The following is a 26264-nucleotide window of genomic DNA, read 5'->3' on the forward strand; positions in this document are numbered from 1 at the left end:
TGGCATTTAACTAGCAATTGTGCCATGTAGTACCTGCTACTCTTGCTTCTTGTAAAAATTCATTGACTACAAAAATGTAGGACTTTTATATCTCACAGATTCTCCCAGCATACAGACCTACCATGGTAATTTTATCTGTACTGATCTGGGAGCACCAGTAAAAATTGTTTTTACCCTGGACTCATCTTTACACATGGAATACACTCATCTTTAAATGCAACACAGTCCTCCCTACCTTACTTACCATATACGATAAGTACAGCTAATTAAATTACCTAATTTTTCCACTGCTAATAACATTCTAGTATGGGTTTTAATATTGGATTGATCAGTTTTATTTCTATATTAAAAAAAAAAAAAAGACAGACTAATAGACTGTGAAGTTTGCAACTCAGTGAAGTTAATGGACTGGGTGAGACACTCAGGTCACACCTCCCTGAGATAAGCTTGATGAGGGAGTTGCAGCTGGTACTGCTGGATCTCTCAGGTTTTTTCAGCATTAGCACAATGTTCCTGCAGCGCTTTGGTGTTATTTGGGCAATACTGTTAACTCTGGCAAATTTATCAAGTCTCACTGAAACAAGCACATTAAGCTTGTCTTCTGAAAAATCTCTTGCCTGAGAACAGCAGCCCCTTTCCTTGTCAAGATTAGCAGCAAGAATATGAATGTTGATGTCAGAAGTTTGAGTAGCTGCTTTAGGATCTGTCAAAATATCCCTGCTGGATGCCTGCTGAACATGCCCAAAAGTGATTTTCAGTTTTCAAACTATTATCATCCAACCAGCTTCTTTCAGAATCTGATATGGGACAAATCCCTCAGTCAACCCCACTTATATGTGAAGTTACCACTTCAAAGTTTTGATAATGAGTGGTTTGTAAAGGAAAAGGAACTTATTTTCCTAGGGGTAAGATATATGCTCTTCAACTATGGTTGAATGGATTTTCTATAACCTCAAGCCTCGAGTCAAGTATATCAATTTTGAGACCAAGGAAATATTGTATTTAAGTAAAAGCAGATTATTATCCTAAGACCAAATAAAATTGAGTTTTAATATTAAATCTTAAGTTTTCAGGAGAATACTGGATAAAAAATCTTCCATAAAACACAATTACTCTTTCTTACATAAATAATAAAGTAGCTACTCACAATTTCTATGTACATCAGTTACATTACAAGGATTAGCAGGCTGTTGCATTGTCAGTTTTTCACATGAGTAAATCATTTAATTAGATTCTAGGACCTGATGTTTTCCATATAGGATTGAGAATATTTAATAAGACTTCAATAAAACAATTCTGTGATACTCATTGCAATACTGTAATTGGAAGTAAAAGCATGCGCCTGTCTGGAAACAGAGCAGGAAATGTTAGATCTCAGATGAGTAACTTTGACAGTTTTGAAATTGAGCAAAACAGTGCAAAGAGAAAGGAAAAAGGAGAAAGAAATTGGCTAAGAGATATGGAGTTAGAAATGCAACTTGGAAAGGACGTCAAGACAACACTAGAGAGATGTTCAAATAAACCAGGGGGTGGGCATGGGTCTTCTCACGTCTCTAAGTCAGAGGAACTGTCCTATTATTTCTGAAGCGCACAGCGATGCTCTGCTGATATAAACGTGGGGTGCTCTGAGATGGCCCGGAGCTACATCCAGCTTGCCAGGATAATTGATTAGTCAGTTTATTTGTCTTCATCCACAGAGGCATGGATCAGCTTGTGGTCAGAAGAATAATTCTGGTGGTGACAGCCCGTTCTTGGCCGCCTTTCACTTCTCCCCTCTGACATAATTAAACCTGGCCCCCTTCCCACAGTCCTACGACAGAGAAGCAGACATGAAAGCTGCAGCTAGGGGCACGCTGTCTCTACCAAATAACTCATCTGGCCTGCTACCAAAAGGGCTCTAAAGCAAAGGGGCAGCTAGAAGCAGATGTATAAATTTTTTTCTGGGCAGGAGCCTCCCTTCAGTCACTCTTTTTATCCTCCTAGAAGCCCCTCACACACAACAATGAGCAGGAAGGGATTTACCAGCCGGAAAAATGTGCAGAGGCAACATAAGCATCAGCCTACAGAGAATCTTGTAGTCCCGCGCAGTAGGTGGAGCATGCACTGCTGCCATACAACATACACAGTTAGATACAGCAAAACCTGCACCAAATGTTCCACTCTCTCATAGGGGAGTCACCTGAAGGTTAAAACAGGCTGAAGTTACTTCTTAGAAATAATGTCGGTTCATACAGGCAGCATTTCTTTCTGCTGTTAGCTCATTTTTCAAAAACATCAAATTTATCTCCCCTTATCCTTTGAATGGTCTCTTCAGAGAAGTTTCAAGACATAAAATATATGAAATTATTATACCATAAGCATTGTTGGCTGCCTCTCTAAACATTTTCTCCCTTTGATGCCTCATACTAATATTCCCTGAGTGGTATAATATTTTTTTGCAGAATATTATATATGATATGCAGACTGTTGAAGAATTTTAAAATAGGGTAAGAAATTTTCATAATGGTTACTGAGCAAAAGATTCCTCCAAAGATTCAGATTGACACATTTGAATAGGATTAAATTTATCCAGAGAATTAAATTTGCATCAAATGAACATAAAGAAATACATAACATAATCTAGGACTACTCTCTGTAGTGTCCTCTGTGTTTTTGCGTGACTAGCATATTTACTGAGATGTCCTTCAGTAATTCTTATTTTGTCGTTATTATTCAACATCATGAAGAGTCTTGCAGTCTTACAAACTGGAGTTTTAAGTTGATTTTGTGGGATCCTAAAACTATAAGAAAAAGAGTTTGTAGATTTTTGTCAGCAATTTAGATAATGCAGGATCATGCTTTCTGAATTTGAAATAAAACTGGTGGATGATACAGATGTACTTTTTCCTACAGTTCCATATTGTAAACAGTTTCTAAGGGCCTCTGTTTTAAAATATGGGACCACAGATAACCTGCAAAACTCAGAGCCAAAACAATCACAGGCTGAGGTAGCAGTTTTAAAGAAAAAATTCTCATGATAAGCTTTTTCTTTTAATACTTGCATATACAATTAACTCTGATATTAACACTTCTCCTTCTAGTCTATATAGAGGTTTATGGAGATCACTTGCCTACCAGGACAACACAAATCAAGATTCTGATTTTTTTTTTAGGCAAACGTTATAGGGATTATCCGTCAATTCAACAGAAATTTCACAGGTTTGTTTTTTTTTTTTTTTAAAAGAGTACTTTAAAATCTGTCAGAGAGTACAACACCAAGCAAATAAAAGGACTAGAGTTGTGAAGATATACAAATTCACCCAAATATAAGTAGTTAAGGCCCAAGTTTCTGGAGCTTTTTGAGTTATACATTTTATTTTACTAAAGTGTAAGAAGAAATGCAAGGTGCATTTCACAGAAAACTTCTGAAATCCACGTGGCTTATCTTCCCTGATATGTTGCTTTCCCTGTTAAAACTCCTTAGACCTACTCAGAATAAGGTAAAATTATCTTTTCTGAACTGTTGTGACAAACCTGCTACAGCAGAACATAATCATTGACATCCATGACATTAATCTGTCTACTTGTCATTAATAGGGTTCTACCTAAGTCTCTCCTACCTCCTGTCACGTTTTTCACCCAGAGGTAATGCTCACCTTTTCCCATTCGCGATTGTTGTTCAATACTATCACCACCAGCCTGGGATGTGCCTGATAACCATCTGCTGTGAAGGACAAATCTTTACCTTCCCAAGTCACATTCATCATAAACCTAGAAGGCAAGGAAAAAAAGTTCATTGAAAAATTAATGAGCTGTCCAGCAGTTAATGAGCAAGTTAGTTCAGTCATCAGCACCAGTGATGAAACACACGCACCAACTCCTGGTAACGCTGTGAAAAGCCTACATTTGCAGCACGGGGAGTCTGAGCATTTCCAGGCAGTCCTTAGCACAAGACAAAGCAAAATATTGTTTACATATGATTTCTAACACATACATCATTTGTAAAGCAGCTTCCACATTATGCATGACCTGTACACTCCATGAATAATCTTTCTGGCACTTTGTGCAACCTCACCAGTTTTTCAGGACCCTTTTAAACATGTCTACACCAGCTCTGTACATAACATCATACTATTGTCTCACTAGAGTAATACTCAGAAGTGCGTGCTGGCTTCACCTGTTTAGACCTCCAAGAGTCCTGTCAGCCCTTCCCAACACTGTAGCCACACACAGCGTCTTTGTAACGCTTGGATAAATTTCACTAGTTCCTTCAACCAAAAACAGTCACAAAAACTTTGAAGGGGTCAGTAATATTTCAGTGCAGTAATCTCAAAAAGAAAAAAGAAAAATGTTTTAAACATTTTTAATTTAGGTTAATTTTCAATGGTTTTAAAAAGATATTTAAACTAATTATCACTTTGAATAGAAAAAAAATAGAGGGACTCAGAATAAAACATAAAGGAAGAAGGAGGATTTAAAAAATTTTGTTGAAAATGTTCAATCCCAAATTTCCTTCCTTTAGACTTACCAGTTTGGGCATTGAATCAATAAAACTATTTACCATAGGCTCTTTGTTCAGCTACAAAGGAGAAGACTTACTCATCTTAAAATTTTGTATTAATTTATGTCAACAGAAGAAAATTACTGAGTGCTACAACAAGAGGTACCTCTTCAAAGATGTGCCACAGTACTGTTGTTTGCTTTCTCCGTTCTCCCATATTGTCATGTTAACCTGCATGTCCTAAGGACAGAATACTACTTCTTAAAAGCAATCCTGTCATTATCAATGATTGCATCTTCTCAACTAAGTCACTGCTCTGACCTGGACTATGCCATCGAGGAACACTCATGAACTCTGGTGAATGACACTGCAGGCGGCTCCATGAACACCAGCCATGGCCAGAAGCGCTCGGCAGCCAGATACTGCAGTGGACCTGATCTGCCCTGGGGTAGGGATCCTGGTACTCTACTCATCACCTTAGAGATATCCTTCAACTCCACAGTGTCCTATAGCTTTTCTAGCCATAGATTTGCCCCTGAAGGTCTTAAATTCCTTATTGAGTTTATACCACTTCTAATATAGTCTACCTTGGTTGTCCATTTCCTGATTAGTATGTATAGTTTTGAATTTATAACTGTTGCTTTCCGTTCATCATTGAACCATGTACCCTCTTTTTCAAAGCATTTTCCTTTTTTGATTCAGAAACGCCAGATTCTGGCCATCTAACAAACTTGACTTTCCTCAAAAATAATTTTCTCTCAGAATTTTTCACAGATTTCTAACAGAAACCCATATTTATATTTGCTCCGGTTCCACATAGCTTCAGTGTTTCTCAATGAGAACAGATTGTTTCCACTGCTCCAGGGTCAGAAAGAGGGATGAGAAATTGCAGGTTTTATTTAAAGCACAAATACAGGGAACTTACTGCCAAGTGTCTGAACTACCACAGCACACAGGTCAAGCTCCCTAGACTGTGATATTGCAAAAAGCTATCATTTTATACATTATCTGAAATTCCCTCCTCTAAGAAAATCAGGCATGAAAGCGAAATTGTAAAAGGCTGGTATTGGCACTCGTGTTCTTTGGTCATGTCGAAAAAAATCAAAACTCCAGACTATCGATGTGAGCCAGACAGGGCTATCCCATGGGTGAGAGGTAGATCTTGGACATCCCATGGCACTTCCAGAAGATAGTGTGCTCTCCACTCCATATGCATGATCTGAAGTTGAAGTGCATTTAAATTCTCAAAGTATTTCATTGAATGCAATTCAGTCCAAGTTTTCACCCAGATGCTCTCCTTCTGAAGTTCAACTCGACACCAATACCATTTCATCCCTCAGACACGTGTTCTGAAGGTTGTTAAAGTTACTCTAACTATACTTCATACATTGCTTTTTAATGTTTTACCCACAAGAAACTGATATAAACACTGGTTTATATGTTTGTTTGATTTTGTAGCTGTAACAGTAGCGTTTTCTCCTAGTGAATCTGACAGACAAAACTCTTCAGCTCCACATTCAAAGGGGAAGGTTTGCTATTGACACAGCTGCCTGAAAATCCCAATAGCAGAAGCACTGTAAATAAAAGTATATAGACCCAGAAGAAATAATGGCATAGTATCGCAGTAGCTAATAATTAAGTGTGGACTGCCCTAAACAGCCATATTAACAATGGTTTGACAGTAATTTGTAAACTCAGCAATCGTAATAACTCATATTTCGTGACAGACTTTCGGTGTGAAAATTTTCCTCTTGGCAGAACTTTGTTTTTCAGTTGAACTAATTTCCCATATATTACATTTTTCATCCAGCACTGAAAGAGCTTTCTTGGGAATAAAAAGCTTGCGTGCCACCTTGAGAAGAAGTATCAAACCACCAGACAGAATTTGCTTGTGCATACGTTTAAGAAACCAGCATAACGTTCACTCACTGCTGAAAATCAAAGACACCCAAGGAATAAAATGCCCAGGAAGCCACCTCAAGGGGAAAACAAGGATGTAATGTGACAACACGCACTACTTGTACTCGTAATTCTGCACCCTCCCTCACAGGTTCCCTCCCAATTCATACACATGAAATAACACCCCCCGCAATGAACACATCATCTTACGGGGCCAGGCAGAAATCACCTAATTTCAATAAAACAGGAAGCCAAGCATTTTGTCTCCTCCTAAGGGCTGGACCACAAACACGCATGCTGTACTACATCAGGCTTTTGTGTCCAGTTGGGTTTTTAATGATGTAGCCATTCGTGATGGATTTGAGCAGAATCTTTTTTTATGTAGTTTGGTAGGATCACTACCAAAGATTCCAAACACCGTTCACCGTATTTTAGGATTACTATGCAAATGCCCTAGTCTAGAAACTAGTCAAGGACCACCACACTATGCAGTGCTGTAGCTGCAGTGATGCTCAAGTGCTCCAAAAAGAAAGAGGAACCACAAACCTAAACTGAAAAACTGAATTTGATATATATTTTTAAACTATGAATTCACCAGCCATTTAGTAGTGAAATGCATTTTGCAAGTTAAAAAAAAGTTGCTAATCGGCAAAAGTCGCTTAAAATTGAATTGCCTGAGTCATATACAAACGTATCTGTGAGTGATGCAGTCTGAGCTGCTCTAGTTTCTCAAATTGCAGCAATAAAAAAGAACTTCAAAGAGATTATTTTCCCAAGCACACTCTTCTGTATGAAATTCATCAGTTGCCTCTGTTCTTCAGAAACCAATGCCTACAATCTACATTCCCTTTTGAATTGTCATTTTTCTTCCACAAAGGACAAAAGTCCTGCTCTGCTTTTACTGGCCAAAATCCTAAAAAAGAAAGATCCTAAACTGCTTGTCTCTACAAAAATCAAATGTGTGCTTTTCTGTTCCTCGTTAGGAAGAATGAGGAAAATAAAGTATTTATATTATAAGCTATTCTTACAGAGTTTTAAGCTTGTCCAAAATGAATTCTGTGCAAGACGTCTTTGGCTTCTGAATTGACCAAAATATATTTCTGAAGTAGTTTCGGAATTGCATATTCCTGTTCTTAACTAAATGAGGTGCTTGATTATTTGAACTCCTTACTTTAAGGGAGCAATTCAGCATACACCTTGGATTAGTAGTTAATCTGTTTTTATACCTCATTAATGCAATAACCTTTGCAAAAACATGAGAGCAGGAGGCCTTGTGATGGTATTATGACACTGAAGTCTTAATTAACTTTTGCCAATGGAAGTTTTTAAGATTCCCCAGGTGATAGATGTATGAAAAATGGGATTTCGGGGGGCAGAAGTTAAGCTATTCTCACACTGAATCCAAAACAGGTTTTTAACATGCAATGTTTAACCAAGCTTGTACTATATATTTCAAACACTTTTAAACATTTATACAATTAGTTTTTGTTTGTCACCTTCCCCAACAAAACTTAAAAGAGAAGTGTTGAAACACTACAGCAGAACATTCTTCCCGTTGTATTTACAGCAAGCCTTTGAGGCACCAAGGTTACAAACTGCTCTTAAGGCTTCCAACTTACTTTTTGTAGACTCAGAAAGATCAAGTAATTCAGTTAAAGCTTCAAATTAATGCCAAAACTATGCAATATTTATCCATGTCAAAATCCTGACTATCCAGAAAGACAGAACACATTTGAATAAGGTGGGTTTTCCTACCCTGTAAGTGTCATATCACAACTTCACTCACTCTCATTTCCATTAACAAATGGGGGAAGATTTTGCCAAAAGGATCAGACCTCAGTCTTTAGCAGACCTCAGTTTTCAGAAGACCATTTGCTAAAGGACAATATTGCTGAAGCAGAAGCACCTTTCTGGCCAGTCTCCTTACAGAAGACATGAACCTTTTTTGCCCATAAGGTGTTTAGTAAGGATTTCCTATACTGTGTGAAACCAGCTGAAACCGCAGCAAAGCTGCAACAACTCCTGGAACAGAATCTTTGAGACTTTCTGCTTCTATGTTATGCAACAGGAAACATGTTTGCAAGCTATGGGATTTCTTTTGATGTTTACCATATATATGCATATACGTATATGCAAGATACGCAAGTGTTCACCTAACAGATGCAAGTATTTGAGAGCAACAGCAAGAAGGTTTAGCAGATTCTGTGGTGTGCATTTTTTAAGGAAAAAGCACCTATGTAAATTATAAAGATGACTTTGTCTCAAACAAAGATCAATCCTAGTCTCAGCTTCATAAACTTCTTTGGGGGATGTGAGAAAAAACACAGCAACAGAATGAAAGCGCAATGCTGCACAGGAAAGCAGATGCAACGTCGCCTCTGGAACCTCACCAGTGACAGTGATCAGAGAAGTCCCCACCTGGCAGCACCCTCCACAGGCTGCATCTCTGGGATGCCAGGCAGGGAGCCTCCTCCCAAATATTCATGTCCTCGGGATAGGCACTCTCATACCACCCACCTGTGTCTCAGAAGATCCTGCAGCACTACTTTACAATTTATTTCTCCCTTAGAGCAAGCTGAGCTTACTCCTGATGACTCATGAAGAGTAGTGAGCCAAGAGACCTAGCCCCGTGTTTCTGCTTTTCAGGGTAACTTTTGCCATGGGCAAGAGCATGTGAATCAGTCACTGAATCAACTGGCTTCTCCAAGGGAAAGCAAATGTGAGGGGAAACCCTGGCAAGAAGGTACGGAAAATGCAGATTTTTGAGATTCATGGGACTAGAAATAAGTAAAAAATACGGAATACAATCAGGAACCATCCCTCAAAAGCATTGCACAGAGAGGAGGAAGGGCTGCTGTAGACAGGATAAAACTCGTGTGTGCATTGAAGCAGCAGCACCCTGTGCTTGCTGAGGCCAGGCAGGTCTACATATGCTTAAAATAAAACTGAAATATTTTTTCTAGAAAGATGCAAGGATCACAGCATGAAAAAGATGTCATACAAAAGAAAATATTTTTATAAATTTGTAAAAATTTAGGGCACCTAGAAAAGACCTGAATTCTAAAAGTCAGCAATTGTATGCATGTACCTACACTGACCCAAGATGTCCTTAGAACAATGCAATAAATTAAAATGTTTAAATTAATAGATCTCTTTAAAATAAATGCATACAGTGGAGTTGTGATAATTATTATACCTATGACTAAAAAAAGTCTCACCAAAAGTAATACAGTAAAAAAATTTCTTCTCCACTCCAAACTGTGTTTTGATGTTTTCTCCATTTTTGTCTACTTCATGTTTATTTTCTTTCCACTGAAATATGAATGTGAAACTGCCTGTGCTAGGATCAAGTTGTGTACCTGAACACAATGTGTAACAGCAGCTTCCTTTCCTACAGAAAGGATCCTTTGCTTTCTCCCCTGCCAAGATGTAAGCCTTCTTCACTAACCTCTTTTCATAACACAGAATCTACCAATAAATAAATTGCTAGATGGGGGGGAGGGAAGCGTGTTGAATTCCCAGGGTTACCTTCAAAACCTTCACTCCGGCAGGTGCGACTGTGATTACAGGAGAAACTGCTCCAAGCTCCAGCCCGGCAAAGCACCAGGGGCATCCCGGGGCACCCATGAAGGGCAGTGGGGTGTAGGGGGAGAGCTGGCCGGGGGGCTGCATGACAGAGGGTTACACACCACACGGGAATTACACCTTTAGAAACCGAACGGCTTGTGCAAGCACCCTCAGCAAACATCCTGTGGATTTAGAAGCAAGTTCAGAGACAGGAAGCGCAGACTGTCTCACATGCCCTTTCTTTTCGTAGCTCTGATATTTGCTCCTTCCTTTTTTGTTTTGTAATGATAATTTTTTACAGATTCAGACTTTCAAAAGTAGAAAGTCAGGACTTATCAGGCTCAGGAATAGAGTCAGCCCTGGGATAACAGGCTGGATTACAATTAGTGTGAAATCCATCTAATATCCAGCTCCCAAACAGATCACTGGCTGGGAAAAACAAAACAGGTAAGGCAGCGGCATTAATGAAAACTTATCACTCCTAAGCTACCTCCAAAGAAGAGAACTTGGTTACTAGACCCGTAAAATAAAGCACGTGGCCTGATAGCTGCAGGGAGCAGAAAGCCACAGGACTTCTCCCTGCACGAGTTCAGACCCACATTTCCTGCCCTCATCCTGCAGCCCAGATCAGGTAATCAAACTTGATAAATTCCTCAGGTGCCATCACTGGGGACTACCATTTTTTATTTAGTGCCTTCTTCCCCATGGGACAGTTTTTCAAATCTGTGACAACCACAGGCAGTGAAGAGAAACAGCAGAGACTCAGGGAAATAGAGGTTTCATAAAATAAACTCTCCCCCTCCTCTCCCAAAGAAGGAATTTCCAAACTGAGATTTAAAGCAAATGAAATGCCTGACAACCAATGTGTCATCTGGTGATATTTCTCTTTCCTCCAAATAGTATGAACCAACCATTTTAATAATCTAGACAGCCAGCCTGTCTGGGCTTGGCATTCGCCCAGCATCATACCTAAAAAAAACAGGACTGAATCCAAATTTTGTCTTTTCTTCTTTACCTTTTTGAGGTTCTGAACTGCTGAACCTCCTTACTATGATTCTACTGTGAAATTTGAAAGATACTTATCAATAGAAACCCCAAGACAAATTACATATCACTAAGAAACAGATTTCCTAAACACATATAAAATTAAATCAAGAAACACTGAATGTAGAATATATAATGTGTAGTCTGAAGTACATATAGAAATAGGTTTGAAATAGATCACTATTAAACAAGGTAGCGATGCATTTTTCAAACAGTGAAGCTTTTTCAAAGACAATTTTATAGCTTAGGCTATGAAGGATTTTATTTTTCTAAATTCAAATCATTCACAGTGATGCAAAGACCCTCTTCTTCCTCTTCGTGCCTCCTCCTCCACTTCCTGCAGCCCTCGCTCTCCTTAATATAACTCCAGGACGATACTCTGCTTTGGAGCTGTATCTCCCTAGGCCTTGAGCCAGCATGGATGAATAAAATTTTGGGAACAATATGCTCAGTGACTGTGAAGAAGCAATGGCACGCCAACTACTTGTACCTCCTGCCAGCTGCTCCTTAAAGCATTAGCTGCCACTAGGTCTGGAAAAGTCATTTTGCCCCAATTCTGCCAGACAAGCAACAAAGCTCTTGGGGAGCTGTTACGAAAGGGGGGCACGGGGAGGGAGCTAACTTAGAAAGGGCCCTGGGAGGGTGCCACTGACCAGTGTGACTAAACACTAGAAGGTTTAGTGAGTTAATGTTATTGTTGGCAATAGCGTTTCATAAAAAGCCCTAATACAGTTACATTTTGCTGCACCACCTCAGAAGCATCCCAAACTCCTTCCTGGGAAGCCTGCCTGGCTTCCTGTGAGGGGATAGTGCCTGCTCCGTCTCCAGGAACCTTCACTTACATTTTGAATTTCAAAGCCTGCTTTCAGCCCTGAAGGCTGGCTCTGCTCAACTCCAGAACAGCAGCCATGCTTGTTCTCTTGTTTTAAAATGTTAGTAAGCACCACAAAAAGGGGGAAATGTTCTAAAAGCTCCTAATCTGGTAACTGTTTGGTACCTTCTGCTTCCTAAACTGACGTAACCTGGGAAAAAAATCTGATACAGATTTTCCATAATTTCTTGAATCACTCTGTCAGTAAACCAGCACCACATCAGGATCTCTGGGTGGAGCATTTTCCTCTTTTGTTGCCAGTGAAGTTTAGTTTTACTTTCGGAGGAATGTGACAACAGTTTCATCAATTCAGTTCCTGCTGTTTAATGCAACTATATGGAAAATGCCCTCATACTATAGAAGAGGGTGATTATAGCACATGAATTTAAACAAGTGCAAATATCTAGTTGTTACTATTTAAAATCTGCTCATCAGCAGTAAATTAGACTTAGAGTATCCCTGTGTATCAATCCAATTGCTACAATAATCTGCTACTCGGTCTTCTGATCAGAAAGCATCCCCACACAAATGAACGAGGCTAAGCAGGATCCTGCCATTGACCAAATCTTTTCATGAGTATCTTTTCTCATTCATTTTTTCATGCTGACAATAATAATTTCTCATCATTCAGGATGTCTGAAATTAGTTGTTATCAGCGCTCCATGAAGGCTCACAGCTCGGTCCATGCCTTCAGCCATTTGGGTGCATCATCCTCGTTTGGACTAGTTTCCGTAGAGCAGCATTCACAGTAGCGAAGGAGAAGAACGAGCAAATCTAGCAGCGTGCAAACTTCTTCAAGCTTTAAAGTCACCAAAAATGAAGTACTAAATTTGAAATATACTCAAATTAGCTGCTTCCCCTCAGAACACATAAGGAATGTATGTGACTACTGAAACTTTGGTGCACAGTCTCAGATCATCACCCTGCGTGCAATGCACTCCTGTGAGCACACAGTGGCTCTAATAAAACTGCAAGTGGGATCACAAAATGTGAAAGGCAAACAAAATATCCTGGAGAGTCTTAGATGAATGTAAATAACATTTGGTTTTCTGCACAGCAAGTATGCTACTAATGAAAAAGCATTTTGCTTCATATATAATTAGTTAAATAACAATGCATCTTTAATCATACAATAAAGCAGAGGATATTTTTTTTTCAGAAATTATTATATTTCTTTTCTTTTGACAGAACTTAAATGAACAAATCCTCTGTAAATTGGCTGTTGATCTGTACGCAGGAAAAGATTAAACAGATTTGCTGGATTATTCATCAAACCATTGTGTCCATTTAAGCCTTAATTTTGCTCAAAAGAAAAAGAAGAAAATTTATCTGTCATTGCTAAAAGCTGGAATCAAAACATTAAAGTTGATGAATGAATATCAGAACTAGAAAGACAGCGCACCCTTGTCCTCTGAAGAAGACACTGTGTCGTAGCCATGCTGTAAGCCAACAGCTGCACAACAGCAGGGACAAGAAAAGGTGCAGTGTGGTTGTCCATGGAAGGAGAGCAACGTTGGGTAGCACATTTCAAAACACTGCTCCCGCTGAGTTCCTGAAGTTTTAAAGTAGGGTGACTCGGGGCAGGATCGACTAATGCATTTGTACCTGGTGCTTTGGACTTCACGTTGCTCCTGCTCCCTGGCTCAGTGATGACGAATAAAGGAAACTCTGCTTGGGAAGGCTGTGAAGGGACAGCCTGCCCAGAGCAGTTTGGACAGCTTTCTAGCCCTACACCTTCACTACTGAAAGTAAGATGAGTCTCTAAATTCTGCATATTATTTGGTTGTATTTTGAAACTGAATGTAACTAAATGTAGACACCACGTGGTGAACGCCTGACTATCTACGGATAGACAACATTTTGCTTTTCAGGGTAATGGCAACAGAGCACCAGCTTTGTCATCCCCATCCATCACGGTACGGATCAGAGTGGTTGGAAATGTTGTGAAATGTGTCTCTCAGGGTTATGACTTTTACGCACAACATGAATACTCTTCTAGGCAAAGTAGATGCATTTCTATTCACAAAGCTGCAGCGTTTTCCATGACGACTGGCAGGGTTATTTTGTTTTGCTGTTTGTTTGCTTACATGGTTTCCTTTTTTTGAGAGAGAGCAAGCATTTGTTCAACCGATGTTGCATTAACGAGCTGGTAATTCTATCTATCCTGCTGCGCTAGTGCCAGTATTTCACATAATTGTATTTTTCTGTCTGGGGAAATGCTGGGTCCTACACAGATGGAAAAAGACGATCTGAATCAATACATTTATATATGTGTGTATGGTTTCCAATGCATTGAAAATGATCCCTGTGTTTTATTTTAAATCTTTTATTCATAGGGAAAAACTAGTTTTCCCATGTGTATCAGAAATGAACATTGATCAAATCATTTCAAAAACTAAAGCAAACCTCATTTTTTTTCGGGTCCAGAAAGCCAATAAAAGCATCTTAAAATCACAGTGACAAGGGAAGGATAAATTGTATGCTTCAAAACATATATATTTTCAAAGCAATTTAATACTCAAAGGATTTAAGAAAGAGGGAGGAGGAGCTTTTACTTCATGGCTTTCTTTACATAGAATTTCTTCAAAAATGGAGATGAAAATCACTATCTAGATGCGGGAAGTCACACATAAAGCATTACCAACCTCCATTTGCAAGCAAATTAGCTATGATGTCTAGCCTTAGAATACTATATGGGGTTTAAAGCTGATTTAGACTGTCATTATAATAGATGGAGTTTAAAAATCATGGGTTTTTTCTCTATGCTTGAGCTTGATTCTGCTCAAGCACCATCTTCCAGAACCTCTTCCCTGCTTTCCACTGAGTTCTCTGCTCCTGAGCTCGCAAGCAGTGTCCCTTTGTGCAATCCTACTTCTCCAACATTGATTTCCAGCACAAACAGGGAGGCACAGTACAGTAGATTCCAGGTCCATAATCTGTTTATAATTACTTTGGCCCTTTTCATTGTGAGGATGCTCCAAAATCCTTTGTTCAAGTTAGCTCTTTAATAAAGCATCTTGTAGTTTAAAATACAAAGCTGCACTATCTGTGACCTGAAACTGTGAAGATTCCATTTCAGAATAAAACCCCAATTTAGGCATTGGTCATGTAAGGAAGAAAGCTACAATTTAGTGATGAGGATAAGAAAGTACAATGAATTTACGTAATTCACCTTGGCGTGGAGAAACTGGTCAGCTCCCAGAGATTACTTAGCACTGCTAAACGCTTGTATATACTTGCTTTTCTTGCAGATTATATGTGACAAGAATAGTCTTGGGGAGTTATTACATAAGAAGGACTATTTAAAGTTTATTCATTTTAGTGTAATTCTGACATTTCTAAATTAAAAACAGCCTGCTTCTTGTTCTTGTGGTGTTGGAGAAGCTCAAAGAATCTCTGATACAGAAAATATTTTCTCACTTCATAGAGCAGTGTGACTTTATTAACCACAGTGCACTACATTACAACTTCTCCTATTAATAATTTCTATGTGCATCATGCACTGCACGCTGCAGAATCTCCTGATGAAGTCTAATCTCACTGCCCTAACACTCACAAGCCCTATTCCTGTAGTCATACAGATTTAATGAGAAAAAAAATGATTGTCTGAAGAAAGACAACTTATGCTGAAGACTGAATACCTAATTCAAGTGTACACTAGTGTATTATCAAAACAATGAGGTAGGAGTCCTTTTCAAAACAGGTTCGAGTTTTTGTGGCCCATCCAATTGAGCCACAATATTTTAAACACCAACGCTTCTGACAGAATACAATTTAACTCCACAGAAACTGGTGTTCAAATATTAGTAGTGAACTTTTCTGTTTGTACAGATCCCACTGTTAAGGCTCAGAATTTGGTGTGGATCACACACTGGGTGCGGGTAGGACAGTCGTCCCGGTAGTGCCTTCCAGCAGCTCTGCCCTGACACGGATGACAGGGCGATGGCTTTCCCAGAGCCATGCTGGACCGGAGAGTCACCCCAGTGCTGCCTCCTGTCACTCCCCAGGGACAACTGGGGCAGCAGGAAAAGAATCACAGATTTTCTACACCACCTCTGGTAAATTTGCAGTTTTAGAGGCAGAGGCTTAGAACTAGGAAAGGGGAGATCAAAAAAAATCAGTGTCATACTAAAGGCAAGTCCTCTCTAAGGAGAACTGTGCACGTTTCTGAACTTTGGTCACATTGTTTATAAAATACATGCATGAAATGTTAAAATCCATTCACTTAGCAGTATTTGGCTTTTAAGAGAGCTTCTGAAGAATGCTGTGCACAAAGATGCTATTTTTATGGAAAACAGTAACTGTTCCAGGACATCATATGGCAATCAGCCCCTCATCTAAACATGCACATATATCTCACAAGATTAAAAATGTTCTACAGTCTCCTATATGAAATCAACACTGACTTTGCTTCTTGTGCCAATTCCATCCTGTTTTTCTGTAGAAAGCGCTTAATCTGCAATATTTGGTCAGAACAAGTTTCACAAATACTACTTAGTAGCTTCCATATGAGATACTGTAAAGAGCTACCAAAAAACATACAAGATTCCCTTTACTTCCCCTCACAAAACAGATAAAGAAATATATTACTGTGTGGCATGTATTATGCAACATTTTGGATAGAAGTAATCAGGAGTTCCATGTCTAAAAGAGATAATTAAAAGGCGCAAAAAAAACCAAAAGCCAGAAAATCCTGATTTAAACCTTGGCAGTTCCTATATGACAAACTGTTTTGAGAAAACATCCATAGCAACTTAGAGTAATGCAGATTAATTTTTAGAGTTATTCTTGTACAGGTGACAAAAATAAAATCCTAACACGCAGAAGTAACAGATTTCAGTTATTAGATGATTGGTTAGGCAGCTTCTAATACTTCTATAATTTCCAGGGACATCCCTTTAATGCTGCACATCTCCTGTTTTCTAAAACATTAGCAGGTTCCTGTCGATGCAAATGATTCAGGCATGGCCTTCAGAACGTTTTGGCAATTTTACCTCATGGTTGAAGTGAACAACGGCACGATTTTATTAACTCAGCCTCATACCCTCTAAGACCAATATCAGTCATCTTATAACCAGATCCAGAGTAGTATTTATTCTCCATAGCATATAACATCATTTCTATTTCCAGTTACCAGTGCAGCAAGTCCTCTTGTATGTTCCCTTGGAATATCTAAAAATCATTGCTTAAAAAGCACATGATGGGATTAACAAAAACCAGTATTCTCCTTCAAGAAACACATAATGGCAATAAAACAGAAAATTACCAAGGTTATGCAGGGAAAAAAACCCAAAGCAATAAGCCTTACTTGTGCAAGGTATGAGATGGCCGGTCATTTTTCTCCAGTTGTCCATAGCAGCTAGTTTTTGCTTCAGGAATGAAGGAGTATTTTTCCAGCATGGCTGATGCAGCAGTGGCAATAATCCCAAGGCCATCCCGTACCCGAGCTTCTAAACTGTAGTCCCATTCATCATAAGATGCTGAAATGAGTCCTGAAGGAAACTCCTTGGGAGTGATTTCTGTGTTACCACTAACCAGGCTGGGAACTATCCAAAAGAAATCATAACCAGTAAGGCCCAGGGAACGAGCCTCATCCAGTATGTAGACAGCTTCATCCTTGGAACAATATAGCAGAATGACAGATGAATGAATTTTCTTCAGCTGAATTTGGGTCTTGGCATCTCCAAAGGCTGTATCAAGTATGATGACGTTCTGCATGTCCCAGCCCACAAAACTATTTTCCACTGTGGTCTTAATGACATTGATGAAGTCTCGATATCCAGGAAAGGTGGTGGTCACCAGAGAAAACACATGCCAGTCATAATCCTGCATGATTTTCAGCATGACGATGGCTTCTTGCTGGATGGAAGCCCCAAACTGGAAGAATGTGGACATCACATCCTAGAATATCAAAAACAGTGAAAGATTACTAATTTTGTACAAGTCTGTAGGGAATAGAATCTCTAATTCTTCTGATCTCTTTGGTCCACCATGACTACCAAATTTTCATTGCATTCGAATAACATCCTTATCATATTCGTGATTAACAAGCAACACTGATTGTAGGAAAGTACCACAGCTAATTAAAATATTTGCTAAAAAGTAACAAACAGATATTTACGTAGGAAATTTCTGAGTGCTTGATCACTTGAAGACAGCTACTCAAATCAGCACTCACTGAGGAAGCTCCCTAGAGACAGCCACCCACTGTTAACTCATCTCTAGCAAGTAGCTTTAGATTCATCAAACCTATTAAGAATGTGACCCAATAAATCCATACCTAGTTTTAGTTACAATACAAATAAATTGCAATGCACATTCTGTATATAAATGAAGAAGCTCTGTACTTCCAGACCTAATGTCTGAGGGATACTTCATTTCCACAGGTTCATTGGGCCTTGGGGGAAGCTGTGAAACTCTGCAGAAGTAGATTTATTGTCCCTACATACTGAGTTCACTACTGATCGTGGGCTCACTACCGATCATGCTCCGTTCGGAGCACATGGTCCGTTGACACCTGATGTAGAATTAACAGGATGGGACTCCAGGGACAGTCAGCAAGCTGCTGATGTCCTACTTAAAGGACTGAAATGGCCTTACATTCAAACAATGGCCTCATAGTCTGTGACTAGCAGCTGCATTGCCTGAATCAGCTCTTCTGCCAGTTTGCTAGACTTGTTTCTAATATTTGTCTTAGGCTTTTACAGTATTCATACCATTTTATACAGCATAAGGGCAGGTACCTCTTATTTTAACATCTATCAGAAACAGGCGACACAATAATATGCTTTGTTGGTACTAAATTTACAAACATTTTCATTGGTGTAGTTTTACCAGGTTGCTGTAAGATCTAAATTCTATTTTGAATTTTAAATTCTAGCTGTATATACAGCACAATTATTAGAGTACCAAAAACTATACACAGGAAGCTATATAATTCTTTACTTTCATTTCACTTCAGTATTTATTCCTCATCAGTAGTGGCAACTTATATTCCTCATTTTCAGATACAGAAAGCATGAACTCCTGCTGAAAGAAAAGCTTATGATTTAAAAATAAGACATTAACCATTCAAGATTTCTTATGCAGCCTTTACAGGAAAGACACACACGGTGGTTTTAATTTAAAGAGTTTTATGAATGTGATTGTGAACTGCTATCCTATTTTACACTTGTGGGGAACAGAAACAGATTAATTGACTCAGGTTTCATAGCAAGTTGGTGTTAAACATACAATTATTAGCGAGAACAGTAACTCAGCTCTACAAGTTCTGTATTTTATCTATGGAAATCTATTCAGAGCAAACTGAGTGTCTAATTTTTTTTTTAGTGGAAGATGAGGAGTGTTATTACATTCCAAGTGTTAAGAACCTGACACCGGGATTTTATATAGCTTGACAGGAATGAAGGTCTTACAACTTGTGTCAGACCATAAAGACTAATATTGAAGGTAGAAAGTACACAGTACTGGTGGTAATGAATCATCTGCCATGGCTTCTTTGGTACCTCAAAGTGCCAGATTTGCAGTAGTTTTAGGTTAATTACAGATGTTATAAAATATATTTGGGAGAACTGAATTAGGAAGATTTGATTGCTGAGCGTTTCTAGGAGCTATTTCCTAGTGACCTGCACTCTATACTTAAAAATAAACAAATAAACAAGCTTTTCATCTGCGGAATCTTATAGCTAAAGAAATTCAGCACACAGAAAATCTGATCGGAGTCAGCATTTAATGGCTTAACTACTGATTTACTATTACAAAGTAAATTAGATATCTGGATACAATGCTGTGAATCTAAGTTTGCAGTAGCTTCCTAATTGAACATAAAAAATACTGTAATGTAAAGTCAATCACCTCAGCTTTCTTCTCCAGCTCTTACCTTACTCTGGTTTTTACTTCAGATTATGCTAAATAACAGTTAAAATAAGTAAAACAATTTACAGTAAATTAAATAAATTATTTCCATCATATCCTCTCACTCTACCCCATTTCTAGATATGGTTTATGGCTACTAAGGCGGTAAAATAATTCTTTCAAACAATACATACACTTTGGTCCCTTGTGCGTCACAAGGAACTTATCCAGTAAGGCAACTGAAGATTAAGTCTTTGAGGGCAAGAAGCAACGCACATGGACATTTCCAAGTTTGACCTTTCTAACTAGTAAATACAAATTTTTAACCTAGAGCCGTCCTTGTCATCTTCCCTGGCCACGAACAACAGTCTTGTGCACAACAGCCTGTGTCACCATTACAGGAGTCTGACAACACAACAAAAGTACTAAAAATAAATCCTTTCCTTTTGTAAACATTTTGTTAGAAAAATAGTTCATGAAAGGAGTTTTGAGTAAGCATTTTTGTAAAGTTCACACTCATATTACATTAATCCTTTTCACATAACTGTGAATGTGAACTTTAGTCAAAATCAGGCAATTAATACCAAATTGTGATCAGAATGGTGAAAAAATGTAATTATATGGTGAAAACAAGTTTGGGTTCAGGAAAAGTGGAGATACAAATATCACAAGCAAGATTCTCAGCTGAAGAAATTCTGTGTAACTCCACTGACTTCATGCGATGCTTTTATAGAACTGAAGATCTGATTGTATGTGTTTACAATGAATTTGAAACAGATGGAAGATTACAAGCAAATTGCAGCCTCAGGAACTTCAGCAGATATTTAAATGCCTATAAGGAGAATATTCAAGGACATGTTATCCATTAAGTTTAGTGGAAAAAATAAAAGAAAGTCTAGTGAAGAAACAGCAAATAAATAAATAAAACTATATGGGATCCAACTATTGTATCCTTAAACATCTACAGAACTGTTCATTTTGGGGATTTTAAAGCTTCAAATTCTTCCTGAAGATCATCATTATTATTCCTTTGATTTATACAGACCTAGTATTATGTTATACACAGAGAATTTAAGTTCTATTTTTCTATCTTTAAAAGCAAAACCTAAAATCATTAAAGTGATGTTTGCAAAAAACCAAAATTATTCAGTTATTTTCATTTAACTGTCATCTTGTCATCTATCAAGACATCTGTCTAAGTCATTGCTGAAGTAAGAATACATACGTAATATGGGAGGTGCTTTAAATGCACATCAGAAATACATACTTTTTCTTTCCTCATGGCCTCATCTATTGAGATTATTGGTGGAGGAAGCTGTACCACTTATCCAATACAATAAACTTTTATACAACGGAAGACAAATCTCCAAGCATGAAAATCCCAAGATATTACACTGACATGCGCAAAAAAAATTAGTTAGAAGTAGTTGTGGAAATGATTAAGTAATGCTTTATTTGATTTATCTCTTCCAGCTTCTTAGCTGGATTCTACCACAGCCATGTAAACAAAAAACATCAATGAAAAGAGAAGGAAAAGAACAAAGGAAAACTTTTTCTTTCTTTCTGTCTTGCACATGAACATACACTTTATAGCAAAATATCTCCCCATATGTTTCACACTAGAAGGAAGTAATCCTTCAATTGGTTCTTGTTTAATGTTATTCTTGAATTTTGTACACAACTTGAAATTCCATCATTACAGGAGAAGGGCACTTCAGCGTTCCCATGCTTCTGCACAAAACAGAGCAGCTTTCTCTGTCATTTCATAGATTAATATATTAGAGTATTTTGCTTTTTAATTAGTGCATTGAGTTCACAAATCTGTCACTGTTGTCAGAATTGCACATTTCACTTTCCCAATTCCAACAAATCACAGGAATATTTCTCTCAAAATCTCATCCTCAGCTATTTTTGTGACATCTTAGTTTCCTAGCTCCAGCTTTTCCGTGAGATCAGCAGGGCATATTCACAGCTGCTGTAACAGCTGAGGTAAGCCCTGACAGTAGTTTATGCCTACTAGGGGAAAAGCTGCAATAGTTGGTTAGTTAAAGAAAGAAACATTTCTCTAAAACAGTACACCTTTTATTAAATTAAATGAAATGCTAAACCAGAACAAAGTAGGGGTCAACATAAGACCGAATCGATTTTCCACTTGGCAGACTTGTCAAGGACAGTTGTTTTGCTAGTAAGACAACATTATGACAAGAAGAAAAAAACATGAAATACGGTTTAAAAAGCAATCCAGAGGATTTTGTTCAGCTAGAAATAAGATTATAATGACGTGACTACAAGTAGGACTTTAAGGTTATCTTAATTACTTCATTCTTACTTATGCTGAATCTTCCACAGAAATCCAGTAAAAATTATTTTTCTCCTATTTTACACCACTGTAACTTAGATATTCCATTTTTTAACAGATTTGAGGCATGTGGTGCTAGGTCTATATAGACAGTGCCAGCTGTTTCCTGTTTAATAAATTATAGTAGTTATTTGGCATTTTTATGGAGACTGAAAAAATGGAAAGCCAGAAATTAGTCATGAATTTAGGCTGAATAATTTAGCATCACATCAAAAATACAGTGAAGGAAATTATTTGTATCAATCTCAAATGTAGGTAAATAAGCTATCTTGCAGTCTGTTAACTTGGTATCATTTTTCTTGGATTACTCAAACTGATGTAATGATCCCCAGGTAAACGTGAAGCAAATTGTGTTTAGCTGTCCCGAATATCTGGGTTTCAGCCCTACGAACTTCCTTTGTGGTACCGTACAGACTTTCACTAAATGCAAACACTGAAGTGGAGGAGCTGAAAGGAAAACCTTTCCTCCCAAGATACCTTTCTAAACTCTTAAGTTAATAAATTCCTGCCTCTATTCGTTAAGAGTATAGAACATGTAATTCCCAACACAAACATCTCACTGAGGCGCCCAGAGAGAAAACGCCCCCATTATCACCACGGGAGCAATTTGGGGGAAATTATACAAAATTATGTACTTTCAGGCAAAGCAGAGCAACATGTGAGGGTGGAAATGATTTACTGACTATTACAAACAGCAGAAAAGCCTGGCTTCCCAAGGACCTGCCACCTCTCTGGCCCCACACATGGCAAAACCACACGACGCCCACCACCAGGTTCCTCTGCTGCTGCTGCTGCCCATGCCCAGCCCCAGCGGACACGGACTTGTTCCCTGGACTCCACCTGGAGCCTGACCCGTCCTCCTGTCCTTGTCCAGCAAGGCCTGGAGCGCGGTGCCAGCAATCCGGAGGCATGGGCTCTGCAGACGAGGGCACGTGGGCTCCAGCAGCTGCCACGCAATAGATTTTTAAGTTCTCCAAATCTGCCCACATGGGCCTGTGAACGTGTTTCACGATTTGTCACTGAGAAGACTACAGCCTTCTAGCAGAGCTAGAAAAAGGATGGAAATTTTCTTACTCTGTAATTTAACTGGTGCAAATGCAGAGCCACAAAACATATAAAGGTCAACAAAAAGGACGAACAGAGGCCTTACTTTTTATTTTAAAAGTTTGCTCTGAGAGAGGAACACTCAAGCTAGAAAAGGGCAGTAGCAAGCAAGGGAGTACACTATGGCTTTCTACCATCTGACATGTCCCCTTTTATTATTTCAAGGAATAAATATCAGAGAAACATGATTTTGAAAGGTTAGCACCAGCTTAATCAAGCATGTTCTTTCCCATTTCCAGAGGGAGCCTGCAGGGATTCATTTTGCAGAGGCTTCTATATTTTCAGGTCAAGGTTTTATCTTAAGAATTTTGCTAGATAACAGATAGGGTTTTTCAGTTTTCTTTTTTTTTTTTTTTCTTCTTTAATATATCACTTCAATTTTATACTACCTGCTTGGCTTATCTGGGCCTGCTACAAGAGTTGAGCTGTGTCACCATTTTTTCTACACCAGAAGAGCAAATAAACAAATACAAAGAATGAGAGCAGAGTTTCTACAGATCATCACAGAGTCCACTGGTTTTTGACCCTTTACATTCTCTGAACAATACAGTGTCATGTCTAATGAATTAGAGTAAACCAACATGCCATCACAGTGAAACAACGTAACTTAATTATGGAAGATGACTAGTTTACCACAGAGCTCATGAACAATTCCCTGGGCTGGAACGCACCATCTGGGTTTTCAACACATCTGTTTTTTCATTTATGAATTGTTCAGACCTTAGAAATCGTGATGTCTCAGTCTGACCTCCTACTCAACCAGGACACACATGTGAAAAACATTTTCAAAGGCTGAAATGATATCAACAAGCCTGTGACTCGACTTGATAAAATCCTGAAAAGCTTCATGCAAACCAGAAGTGATTTTTGTGTGGTCATTTGTTGAAAGGTTTATTCACAACATGCCTCCTTTCTAGATAAATTTCAACTTCCACTATTACAGAAACGTCTTACACTGTGAGTATTTCCATGAGGAAGGGCAAAATTGTGGTTCTACAAAAAGGCAGAGAGGAGCTGTACAACAGCACAGCTTTTGGGGTGAAAGAGAATCCCACTATGTAAGAAGGAGTATTGATGCCTGCAAGGAAGATAAGGGAGAATTAAAGAGTATTTTCAGACAAATCATATTTTATTTGTGTGTTCAAATATTTCTTAAATGTATATCAATCACTCTTTAACCTACACAGGATCATGTGGTATTGTACATCAGTGTAAAGTGTTAGCATTATTCCTTTATGGAGAAGATGAGATTTTTACAAAAGTTTCCCATTTCCTAGAAGTATTTTACCATGAAAATAAATATTGAAAAATGTGTGTGACCTAATTATCAATTAGTTTGCAAGAAGAACAGATTTTATGTCATAGATTATAGCTGAGTATGATTTCTCTTATGTCCCTTGTCATGACTGCTGATAAACATTTTGCCGTTTTTTTAAATTTAGGTGTCTGATTTTCTCACAGTTTGTACAAGCAGTGTCCTCTGCTTTATTCATGTAATTAGTCAGCACTAATCCAATGGAAGTAAATAGTCTCTTGAAGAGTCCAAAAAGACTTCATTTTTCATGGAAAAATGACTTTAAATTAGCCATGAAGCACATCTTTCACCTCAAGGAACACCTGAATTCACATGGAGAGCTCTTGAGTCTGTCCTTTCAGTGAAAACTCTTCAAACAGTTGTTATGAATGATTGGAGAGCAATCAGGAAAGTTAATGACCTTTCAAAGACAGAGAATACAATTGCTGTGAAGATACCCCAACAATACCAGTGAAAGTAACTGACTTTTTGCTGTATGGAAACATTGATCTGTCAGCAATTAACATTTGATACATCACAACAAAGTTGTGGTGACAGTATTAGAAGAATATGGGGTCCTGTTCCTGTTCTCCCCACAGCAACATGAAAAGTTTAGAACAAACAGATGACGATCTATTCTGTACAAGCTACCTACCTGGATGAGAAAAATAAACAATGAAACAATGCTATGAAATGAGGTAGAAAGAAACCCAAACTCAAACCACGATTTTACTGCAAGACTTTCAAAATCTGCATGCTGGAAAGACAAAAGCCTAGACTTATTTTCAGAAATACAAAAATTCATTTTGCAGAATCATAGAAAGCTTATCACCAGGCAACAGAAATACAAAACATTAACAGAGGGCATCAGTGAGCTTATGAGTTAGCATGGTGAAAGGCCAAGACTCAGGAAATCCAGCAGGGATAGACACAGATGTCCAAGGAAAGGAAAAGTCTGGATAACTTTTCTCTTCTAGCACTGGCATTTCATTGGAAGTACCTCTAGAAATAAAATACCATAAAGACATAGGATGAACAAAGGATACCAGTCAAATGGGCCGGATAGGTATTTGGAAAACAAATAAAAATCTTGGTATACAGACTATCCATCCCCACTATCCCACTCTCCTATATTCCCACTGGGGCATTATTTACCAATGTTCACAGGTTTGAATCAATATTGAGATACTACATATTTTACTACCAAAAGAGCATGCTGGGCCATGTGGAATTTCTCACCTTCCTCAAGTTTCAGTCTGTGACTGTAAAGAATTATCTATTAAATCAATTATTTAATTTACTTTGAACCACATCTGCTCCCGTAAGTCTGTCAGGGATGAACTTCTCTTGATTCATGGACAATTTGGGGAACTTCAATGGATCTAAAATCAAAGTATTCAGTTTAAAGTGAGTTATACTATTTCTTGGAGCAGACAGCTAGTTGTAATTATAAATCTTGAAAACAATCCTGCTGTTAACAGCTATGCTTACTGAAAACAACATTGTACACAGGGTTCGACCATCCAATTCCAAAATGAGTCCCCAATAGCCAGGTTTAAGTACAGGCAGATAGATTTTTGACACAAAGGAAGATTCCAAAATTTCCAAGGAACTCCAGAAAGAGAAACAAATGAAAAATCAGCGGTTTATCTTCCTTTTTCAATAAAAAGTGAAGCATGCTAATTTGTATTTTTAAATTTTCAGTAAATTTCATTCTAGTCCTTTAAGTCTTACAGATTTTACTGCTCCAAAGGGTTATATCTTTAGTCTTTAAGAAGCACAATGGCTTTAA

General features: G+C 38.2%; 1 protein-coding gene across 1 annotated transcript in view; it reads right to left on the reverse strand.

Annotated features, from left to right (window-relative positions):
• Positions 1–26264, reverse strand: part of GRIN2A (glutamate ionotropic receptor NMDA type subunit 2A) — a 174004-nt gene that overhangs the window by 58026 nt on the left and 89714 nt on the right. Inside the window, exons 2-3 of the mRNA XM_086622012.1 lie at positions 17170–17762; positions 3636–3750 (exon numbers count right to left, since the gene is read on the reverse strand). Coding sequence (XP_086478138.1) covers positions 3636–3750; positions 17170–17762 — 708 coding nt within the window. The remainder of the gene's footprint in view (positions 1–3635; positions 3751–17169; positions 17763–26264) is intronic.

Source organism: Tauraco erythrolophus, chromosome 17 (genome assembly GCF_009769465.1).
Source record: "Tauraco erythrolophus isolate bTauEry1 chromosome 17, bTauEry1.pri, whole genome shotgun sequence".
NCBI classification, from domain to species: domain Eukaryota; kingdom Metazoa; phylum Chordata; class Aves; order Musophagiformes; family Musophagidae; genus Tauraco; species Tauraco erythrolophus.